This window comes from Cicer arietinum, chromosome 6 (assembly GCF_000331145.2).
Source record: "Cicer arietinum cultivar CDC Frontier isolate Library 1 chromosome 6, Cicar.CDCFrontier_v2.0, whole genome shotgun sequence".
NCBI classification, from domain to species: Eukaryota; Viridiplantae; Streptophyta; class Magnoliopsida; order Fabales; family Fabaceae; genus Cicer; species Cicer arietinum.
Genome location: NC_021165.2, coordinates 64,674,532 through 64,686,305, shown reverse-complemented (window position 1 = coordinate 64,686,305; position 11,774 = coordinate 64,674,532). Strand labels below are relative to the sequence as shown.

The window sequence follows — 11,774 nt, the reverse complement described above, 5'->3', positions numbered from 1 at the left end:
ATTTAATTCATTCTCATAAATTAAATTTTTAAGTAAATAGTATCCTATTTTTTGTTTCACTTCACTTAAACAAAACAAAGTCACAAAAATTTTCTCTAGATCAATATTTTTCTCTTCTATTTTTCTTCAACCCAAATAGTTTTTTTGTAAGAAAAGAAATATTTGAGAAAGGTTTGTAAAGATTCAACTTAGGTTGTCTATTTTGATTTTTTATAGATCTAAGCTCTAACTTTATTTGACTTCTACAACAACAACATCAACCCCAAACTAGATAGAGGAATTGCTTTCATTTCTCACATAAAAATCAAATTTATTGATGTTCATTTTTTGTATTTAAAAATAGAACTGAATGTTGATGTTGTTTCAACTTCTATATAAATATATTTTTTATAACATTATTAGGCTTGTACAACAACATCATCCTCAAATTAACTAGAGAAATTGTTTCAATTTCATATAGAACTAGAATATGATTTTTTTAGAAAGAAAAAAACCCAAATATATTGATGTTCATTTTTTGTATTTAGAAATAGAACTTGATGTTGTTTCAATTTATATATATGTCGTTTAACTTTTATATAAATGTACATTTGATGGCTTTATTCGGCTTGTACAACAACAACAACATCCCCAAACTATGTAAAAGGAATTGCTTCCATTTCTCATAGAACTAGAATATGGTTTTTTAGAAGAAAATAAAATAAAAAGTAAAATTCAAACCTTTATTGATGTGTATTGTTATTTCAACTTGTATATAAATGTATATTTGATAACTTTATTTGGTCAGTACAACAACAACATCCACAAACTATCTGGAGGAATTTTTTATTTTATTTCTCATAGAAGTAGAAGATGGGTTTTTTAAAAGCTAAGAAAAGTCAAAAACAAACATTTGGTATGTAGAAAAATATAACTTGACGTTAATGTTGTTTCAACTTGTATATAAATGTACATTTGATAATTTTATTTGGTTTACACAACAAGATCATCCATAAAATGAGTAATAGTGATAATTATAATTCAAATAATGAAACAGCATGCATGTAGAAGCAACTAGCAACATCAACACGTCCATGCGCCACCCACGACACTCAATGCTCTCTCACAAAGCTACTCACTCCCATAGTACAAAAACGTCTTTCTTGAATGCCAAAATTGCTCTCCCGTTTCTATTTATTTACGAGCACGTAATTTGTATGAATTAAAAATTTCAGTTTCATCAATTGTATTTTTTTTTATTCATGTTAAATTTTAGGTGTTACATTAGGTAGATGAGAAACAATTGTGATAGGGTCATTTGCACCAACTATATGAGGCAAGAAACCTATAAAGCATGGCTCTAATATTATGATTATCAATTTGGATTAAGCACCCTATCACAAAATTTATAAAATAATAATAACATCATTTTTATTATTATCAAGCTATGGCTCTAACGTCATTAGCATTTTATTTGATGACTCAAATCAATATGATTTCTATAAAATTTTATTTTACTTTGAATTTTACATCGATAATAAAATACGTTAAATAACTATTATACAAAAAAATAAGAGAATAAAAGAAATTATCAAATTGAATATAATTAGATATGTGTTATAATTATATTAAGGTAGTTAAAAGTTAGATATGATTTTTTTTTTTTAAATTAGATATGATTTAATAGAAGGTAGTTATGATACTTATCTAACACTATATAAATATAAAGGTGCATTAATTATATCATAATTATTTACACTACCATTTTAAATTTTATATTTCTCTTTAGTTTTTTTTTTAGTTCAGTCATAATTTTTAACATGATATTACAACAATAATTATTATGCTACATTATTTCTCAAGATTTCTTTGAGAAATTTTTCTTTGGAGCTTCATTCATTTTTAGTTTTCCATTTTCTATTGAATTTTGAAGATTTTCGATCAAGATTCTAGTTGGTTCTAACTAGTTTATTGTTTACCCTTCATCATCTTCTTGTTTCAACAAATATTCAAGATTTCAAATGGATTCGTCCAATTTTTGCTAAAGAAAATACATGCAATTTTATTAGTTCAAGACTAAGATAATTTTCAACGTAGCTCTTGATTCTCTCTCTAATTTGTGGTGATTTTTACTTTGATTATTTTTCTTTTCAAGATTTCTATTTTTTTTTTTTTGCGTCAAAGAAACTGATGACCTTAAAGAAGTTTGAATTGTTGAAGGAGTACATTATCCATCAAATTATTACTCTTAAGATAAAATTGTGACTTTTATTCTGGAATATGACTATAATTGATTAAATTTTTCGGTTAATGATTTGTCTCTTGTTCTCTTGGAGTTGGTTGGTTTTGGATATGGATTGTATATATATATTATTAAAAAACTTATTTGAAGATTCAAAATTTAAGATAGTTTGATGTTCATGATACAATGCTTTGAAGATTTTATCGTTGATTAGTATTTTTTTTAATAATATTTCATTCTTTTTTAGTCATTGTTGTATATTTTTTTGTACTTCTACCATATGATAGTAAAACAATTATCGTTTTCTTTGTTCTTCTACTATATGGTAGTTAGACATTTCTCATTCTCTTTGCACTTTCATCCTATGATGATTAAGTTTTATTAGCCAAATTTTACATTTGAAGATCCAAGATTGAATTTTTTTTTTTATTCTATATTGGAGTGAGTGTTGAAAGACATCGGAAGATTTTCAAGTTAGTTCAAAGTAGACAAAACACTTCGACAATAGGTATACATTTCAGTCGCTACAACTTTCTACATCAACTTTCTTCTTCATCCGATGTGATTATGAGTATTATTTTTCTTGTAATTTTCTTTCATTAGTTACATTGTATTTTTATTTTTTTCTTGTTTCATTTTTCTTCACAAGATGGAATTGTTAGATGAAAGGTAGTCAGAAGTTAGTTATGATTAGAAGAAAGATAGTTATATATGTTAGTTACTTTAAAGGTACTATATAAAGGTGTATCATAGTATCATAATTCTTCACACAATCATTTCAAGTTTTATATTTTTATTTAATTATTTATCTCTTTCTTGGTCTCAACCATGATTCTCACACTACAACATTTTTGCTTCTCAACATTATTTAAAAAAGTTTCCAAAACTGGGAAAAATGTTGCTAGACAACATTTTTCTTGCGTTGCGTACTTTTGCTATTATCTTAGGCTTTTAGGCACACTATATATAATGTTGTCTAAATTATGGGAATAGAGAACAATTTTTTACCACACCTTTGGAGATTTTTTTAATCATTGTCATAGCTATCAATAATTGATAATTGTTGTCTTAAAGTGATGCAATGAGAACATTGATAAAATGATGATATAACTTATAGGTAGCAACAATTTTAAATTTTCTATTATTTGAATACAAATCACAAACTAGACATTTTGTTATTATTTATAATAATTTATTTTGTAAATGTAATCAAATAAATTATATACACAACTCATTTAATTTTAAATCACCTCTTTTATTTTACTTATAAGAACAACTATATAGCTTAAAAGAATTGAGCTAAGGAAAATATAATAAAAATTTAACACAAAAATTGTTGATGAAGTTGTATTTAAATACATAGTAAAAAACAAAATGTCTAACATAATTTAATAAAGTTCAATACTTTAAAGTATGAGTCTAGCAGAATGACAAAATATAGTTTGTTGAAGTTTTGATACTTCAATTAAGTACTTTAAAGTGCAAACCTAACCAAATGACAAAATATAGTTTTTTTATGCTTTAATTAAGTAGATGTCTAACACACACACAAAAAAAAACATAATCTAAAAAACCACCATCCAAATCATTCAAGTGTGTTTTTCATATTCAACATCTATATCTTCCAATTCAAATTCATCATCTATGTCATCCTCTTGAAATTCATTGTCTACGTCATTATCTTGAAATAATTCATTACCATTTTCATAATCTTCATTGATATCTTGCTGCATAAAAACATAAAAACAAAATAGATGATGAAACAAAACTCGTAAGAAAAAATAAACTTGAAACACAAATGCAAGCACAAACAAAAAAACACATGCAAAACTAATCGCATAAAAACGCAAACAAAATTGGGCAGCAATAGAACCGCAAGCATAACCACACATGCAAAATAGAACTTGGCAGAAGCAAGCATAAATACAAACAACAAGCAAAACACACAAACATAATCGCATGCACACTAGAACCGCAAACAGAATTCAGTACTGAATCAGTTTTCAACTCAGGATAAATTTTCAAAATTACAACCGACAAGTTCGCTGTTAATTTTTTATACTTATAATCATTCAGAAGAGTAACATCACATTCACTATTAGATAAAAAACAAAGACGTGTTATTAGACTCTAATATAAGATTCCTTCCAAATGCATACCTTTTCTTTTCTTTCAATTTCATTCTTATAACAATAAAAATTTAGATCAAACTCAATTACAACAACAATAACCTAACAACACAATAATAACACAATATAAAGGAATGCATTTGTGGTGCAGTCTCCTTTGGGGCACCATATGCATCTCCATGCAAAAATCCTAACAAATATTTTATCAATTTAAAATATTTACACATGACAACCAATAACAATTTGTGTTCATAAGTGTCTTTGAATCAAAAGTACACAATATGATTTGCCAAATTGAAAGAATTATGATAAAGTGAAAATGTAAAAGTTTTACATTATTATAGTGTATTGCCTTTAAACTCAAAATAATAACTACTACCAAATGATATTTCACTATATGGATATTTATTGATATGTTTTAAGAAGTAATTATCAAAATGGTAATATGATAATAGAAAGTAATAAAAAAAGATCAAGTTAAAAATAAATGTTAAAAATAGTAACTAAAATATAATGCTCTTTTGAAAATGGATGGCACAAGTCTACGCTGGTTATGTATAAATTACAACAGGTTGTTAAATAGGAACTCTAGGAGATCATGAAAGGGTGAAATATTGAGATATGCATTTTATATATAGTTTTGGTCTGACATCATCAAGTGCTGCAACTTTCAATTACACAAGCAGAAAGAGACGGTTTCCGGTTAAGTTAACATTTTTTTATTTTTGGATTAAAATGTTAACACTAATTTTGGTTTTAAAAGAATCATAGGTGATATATATGACCGTTTTATTTTATTTTTTTACGGGCATATGAACTTTTTATTAACTGCAAATTTTAATTATTATCTATATAAAAATTTAAATTTATTGTTGAAATTTTTTTATGGTATGGCTGTAAGGATTATGTTTTCAATTTTTTTTTAAATTTTAATTTGTCCCATTTTCAAAATATATACTAATATATCGTACTTTTTATATTAAATAGAACGTCCCGTAAATTAATATACAATTTGAATAAGGTAAATTAATATACAATTTGAATAAATAGATAGATTGATTTAAACAAAAAAATTTAAAACAAATTCTTATTTTTATCTACTAGAATCATATAATATTAGCTATTTTTTTTATAAAATAATATTAGCTAATTTATACACTATCTTGTGCATTTTGACAAATAGAATCTTCGAAGAAAAAAATCGCAATGATTGATTGACTTGCAAAGTTGCAACTTGCTTTGCTTCGTATGCGGCCCAAGTATAATTAAGATATTATATGAAACAATGTCAATGACATATAATTATTTATGAACACACATTAATTAGCATAAAGTGTAATCTCTTTTGAGTAATATGTGAAAATTCAGATTTGATAATAGAAAAGAAACAGTCTTAGACGAAAAATGAACTCGCAATAATATTTTATTTTTACAAAAAAAGTTGCAATGATTGATTGACTTTGGAACTTGCCTTATTTTTACAAAGTTTGAACGTTGGTTGTGAATAGGCAACAACAACAACTAGTTGCCAACTATATGGGTTCGATAGAAGATAGAAGCCTTTAAATTCAATTATTTAATTAGTAAACAAATTGGGTCATATGTTGTCACACTTATAATCAGATTCAGAAGTACGAACAGTTATACTGAAAGAAAAAATAAAATCCACTGTCGTGTAAGAATTTAAATAAAAAAATTAATCCGTATTTGGCTTATATAAAGACATATTTTCTTCCATTAATAAAGATTTGTGTTTATATTAGGAGTTTTGAAAGGGGAAAGAAAGATTTGACTCTGAATTTTCATTATTTGGTTTAGACTATTTGTAACTGATGAATGGGTACATTATCTCTATAATTTGGTGTCTAATGTTGTAATTATTATTGTTTGCATAATGAGATTGTCGTAGAGAAGTATTTGGATGAGATGATAAGAGTCTTTTTGCAATTTAATCAAAGAGGTTCTAAATTTAAATTTAACTCTTAATATATAATTAAGTTATTTGAGTAGTTAGATTGTTGTTAAGATGATACACAAGGTCTTGTGAGTTCGATATCAATCTAATTTAATTTTTAAAACACTGCTATTTAGCTTATAACTATTATTTAAGTTGAGTAAAATTATAATATATTTGAACAAGACTATATATATATTTATTGATTTTAGTTCTTTATTATAAATTAAAAATATTTTAAGATTGTATTCGACTTTTTTTATCTTATCACTACAAAATATTTTTTAATAAATCTTTTTTAGGAGAATAATCCCTAAAAAAATGACGTTTTTTAGGTTTTTTTTTATAATCCCCAAAAGCAAACATCAATAATTTATTTTTTTTCGAAAAAAAGTTTCTCATGAGCAAATCTCTCAAAAACTACTACGTGGGAATATTATTTTTTAAAATTTCAAACTTTCCAATGAGCTAAATCTCTGGAATTGTTAAAATAAAAGAAAGAAAATCATTTTTCAAGGATTTCGGAACAAGCAACCTCCATTATTATTTATAAAAAAAAAACAGTTTATAAAGAGAAAACTCTTTAGAAATTATAAGTGAAAAACAGTTTTTTATTTTTTGTTTTGAACATTCTGATAAACTAACCCCCTCAAAAATCTTCTGAAAATAAAACATAAAAATAAAAAAAAAAAGCAAAAAGCAAAAGCTATTCCCTAAAGATTTATTATAGATATACTTCGCGATCACACAAGTTAGATATTTCGTTTCTCATAGTTTCCTAGGGGTATACCTACGAAAAATGTCTCTTGTTTTTTTGCCATTGCAAGTTATTATGATGCGTAAGTTAAAGTTGATTCTTTCATTGGTTAACATTGATACAAAGGTGTGTGTGTCGTGAGATTATCTCTATAATTGAAGAACTTTATTAAAAAATCAACATGAAAGTTGTATAATAAATTTGCAACCTAGTTTCCAATATGTAGAAATTATTAGAATGTTTACTGGTCATTACGTTGGAGTATGATAGTTTGTTTAGCCTATGATTATTAGTGTAGATAATGAAATCCGAAGATTTATCAATTTGAGTCTAGGTGAAAATTGTTGGAAATTATTGAAATCATAACATCTTGTAACAAGTCTCACAATGTCCAATATGGTAAATAACAAATGAAACCAAAACTATATATATTAGCTCTAGTTTTTCAATATAAGATGCATTAGTTAGAATCACCTTAAAGTTGCATTGACTGTATTATTTTTCTTTTATAAGTGTTGTGAAATTTAATTTAAGTACTTGCATTGAAAATTATAAGTGTATTGTAGTCCTGAAATTTCAAAAGAAATTTAGTATTGTAAAAAATTTCATTGTTATTTTCTAATTATCATTTAACAATAATAACTTTAAATTTTTCCTATTTTAGAATTTTCAAGATATATTTTTGTATTGTATTGTTTTACTTAATATATTTCTCTGTGAAAAAATAAGCCTTATAGTGCTATATGTACTTCTTGTTAAAGAAAAAGTGATAAGCGAGTTGTAGAAAAAAATCATCTAAACTACATCTCATTTCCATTCGAATTTCTCGAGTTTTTATTATTTGATGAAGAAATATGCAAACACAAAGTATGCATTAAGATTATTTGATAGGCTCACATGTAATAAGAGGATAACAGATACACTTTAGACACTTGTAGTGCAATATATAGTTTTCCGTATTATCCAAGTCACTAAACAATTATGGAAGCTTTCACCGCACATTCCTAAATTGAAGGATCTTGTTAAATTGTTTTCTAAATTAATAAATTTTAATAATTATTTTTATGAATCAGAATTTTATTTATCGATTTTACTATTTTTAAAAAATCATTTCATAAAAAAAAATATCATTTTATTATTTATAATTACTATTTTAATTTTTATATTTTATATTAAAACAAATAATAAATTAAATTTTACTTTATTTTACCGAAACTTTTAATAAATAATATTTAGTTAATATAATTTTTAAATAATATAAAATAGTTTTTTTAAACAAAAAATCTTCATTTAATTAATAATTTAAAAATCCAATGTACTGATATATATATCAAATTCTGATAGTCTAATATTCAGCAGAAGTTCTCAATAATCATACATATATCTTTGATTATAAAAATAAAAAACAAATATTAAATACTAATCCCATGGTTAATTGCAATTAGAAACATTATTTTACAGTATATGCAACTAATTTAGAATCTCTATCACAGTTGATAGTTGATGATGTCACATAAATGAACCTTTGGGATATACCATGAGTTCTTTCCCGATTCATTAGTCAGATGCGGCGAAATTGATTATATTAATAAGTTCAATTAGTTTAAAAATTTACAACCATTGGGAACTCAATTAGCTCATTACATTGTCAACTGTTTCCGCCACTATAAATACAACACATTCCTTATTCATTATTCACAACTTCATTAATTAACTAATTACTTCCCAAACCAACTACTTTCATATATACACCCCCCATATTCCAAATCAATGGCTGATATTGAAGGATCACCAGGAAGCTCCATGCATGGAGTAACAGGTCGAGAACAAACCTTCATATCATCAGTCACTTCCCCAACGGTTCCAACTGACACAACAGCCAAATTCGCATTACCAGTTGATTCAGAACACAAATCCAAAGTTTTCAAACTCTTCTCACTAGCAAACCCTCACATGAGAACCTTCCATTTATCATGGATATCTTTTTTCACATGCTTCGTCTCGACTTTCGCCGCGGCGCCATTAGTCCCCATCATTCGCGACAACCTGAACCTAACCAAAGCCGACGTTGGAAACGCCGGCGTGGCTTCGGTTTCAGGTAGTATTTTCTCGAGACTAATAATGGGTGCAGTTTGTGACCTTTTAGGTCCACGTTACGGTTGTGCTTTCCTTATTATGCTCTCTGCTCCAACTGTTTTCTGCATGTCATTTGTGAATGATGCTGCTGGTTACATAGCAGTTAGGTTCATGATTGGTTTTTCTTTGGCAACATTTGTTTCTTGTCAATATTGGATGAGTACTATGTTTAATAGTAAGATTATTGGGTTGGTTAATGGGACTGCTGCTGGTTGGGGTAATATGGGTGGTGGGGCCACTCAACTTATAATGCCTTTGGTTTATGAGTTGATTAGAAGAGCTGGTGCTACTCCTTTTACTGCTTGGAGAATTGCCTTTTTTATCCCTGGTTGGTTGCATGTTATTATGGGGATTTTGGTCTTAACATTAGGACAGGATTTGCCTGATGGTAACCTTGCTGCCTTGCAGAAGAAGGGTAATGTTGCTAAAGACAAGTTCACAAAGGTTAGTCACTTTGTTTTTCACAACGTCACATATATAATTAATCAATTCACTTCTATTTTTTCGAGTTCAAAGTATATTAAATAATCTGGTTTTTTATTATTTTTTTGTTTGTTTGTTTTCAGGTGTTATGGTATGCCATAACAAATTACAGGACATGGGTTTTTGCTCTCCTATATGGTTACTCTATGGGAGTTGAATTAACCACTGATAATGTCATTGCTGAGTATTTCTATGACAGGTAATTAGATGAATCACTTAAGCGGAATTGGATTTTGCATGCAGTCAAAACTACACGAAGAAAGAGTTTTATGTTCGTTCAATTAAGATCGGACATAAAACTATTTTATTACTTTTAGAATCTAAATTTTAGATCTCAATCGTCTGATCTTAATCAAACGGCCATAAAAACTCTGATCTTAATCGAATTGCAGTAACCGACTTTCTTCAAAATCTTGATAGTCTTAGTGATCTCTAGGACTAGCTAACAACATAATGAATGAATATAAAACAGGTTTAATTTGAAGCTACACACAGCTGGAGTCATTGCAGCATCATTCGGAATGGCGAACCTAGTCGCTCGCCCTTTCGGCGGCTACGCATCAGACGCAGCCGCTAGATTATTCGGCATGAGAGGAAGACTATGGACACTATGGATCCTCCAAACCCTGGGAGGAGTTTTCTGCATATGGTTAGGCCGTGCAAATACACTTCCAATAGCAGTAGTATCCATGATCCTGTTCTCTGTTGGAGCACAAGCAGCATGTGGTGCAACATTTGGCATAATTCCTTTCATTTCAAGAAGGTCTTTAGGGATTATATCAGGTTTAACTGGTGCAGGTGGTAACTTTGGTTCTGGAGTAACACAGTTAGTGTTTTTTTCAAGCTCAAAATTCTCAACTTCAACTGGTCTTTCTTGGATGGGTGCAATGATTGTAGCTTGCACTCTTCCTGTTACACTTGTTCATTTTCCACAGTGGGGTAGCATGTTTTGTCCTCCTTCAAAAGAAGTGAGTGAGGAACATTATTATACTTCTGAATGGAATGAGGAAGAGGTGCAGAAAGGGTTGCATCAGTCCAGTTTGAAGTTTGCAGAGAATAGTCGTTCTGAGAGAGGGAAACGTGTAGCTTCTGCTGCATCACCGCCGGATACAACTCCTAGCCACTACTAATATAGTTTTCAATTACCACCATGCAGTTAATGTGGCAGTTACGGTGAAAAACTTATACAGTTAAAATTGCACTTGTGATATAGTCGTAGAGACTTCAAAATCCGCAATAATGTGATAAATTGAAGGTATAGACCGTAATTTCAAAGTATGACCGGTAATTAGTCCACACTTTCTTGTTTAAGTTCAAGGGCTAATGGATTGCTCTATTTGAATAAATTAAGTTTTTGTTTTTTCAACAAAAATGATAAAATGTTAAAAGGAATTAAATATATTGGTGTAATGTTTTACACCATTGAAATTCCTGCTTAGGATTTGGTGTATTTTCTTCTTAATTAAGTGAACCCTTACTTTAAATATATAATAAAGTAAGATATGATCTGTAATGTATGTGTATGTTATATAAATAATAGATTATTTTCATACAGTATTGAAATATCTTATATTTTTTTCTCTAATAAAGTGTTTTATCAGTTAAAAATTATGTAAGACATTACATTTTTTATCTAATAAAAAGTATTTTATCATTTAAATTCCGTCTTTTTATTTTTGGTTTTTTTTTCGTGTTTGAGTGACTCTAAAATCTGAAACATCTTTTAATTAGGATTCAAATTTCAAACTTATATGAAATTATGTGGATCAAAGAAAGAGAAATGATTTTTTGACATAAATACTGTAATTATTTTTATATTATTATTTTTCTCTCTTTGAATGTTTTTATTCTCATCTCGATATACAATATCGATTTTAATGTATTCAAAAAAGATAACTTGTGAGAAAACTAGCCCTTATTCCACTCATGCCAACTTCAATTAATTGAGTCAAATTCGTTCTATTTTTCTTTTATTCATGAACTTTCGCGTATGTGGATGGTATACATTAATCAATAAGAAAAAGAGGATGTAAAATATTAATGTATTGACATTTTAGTTTTGGTGTGAAAATATTAATTTAATAGTACTTATAT

The 11,774-nt window shown here is 27.6% G+C and overlaps 1 protein-coding gene across 1 annotated transcript; it reads left to right on the top strand.

The window, feature by feature from the left end:
* The first annotated feature begins 8,748 nt into the window (after nt 1-8,748).
* Nucleotides 8,749-11,237, top strand: LOC101503875 (high-affinity nitrate transporter 2.1-like). Its single transcript, XM_004505992.4, has 3 exons — nt 8,749-9,641; nt 9,764-9,879; nt 10,153-11,237. The coding sequence occupies exons 1-3, from the start codon at nt 8,832-8,834 to the stop codon at nt 10,808-10,810; spliced, it is 1,584 nt and encodes a 527-aa protein (XP_004506049.1). The 5' UTR covers nt 8,749-8,831; the 3' UTR covers nt 10,811-11,237.
* The last annotated feature ends 537 nt before the right edge of the window (nt 11,238-11,774 follow it).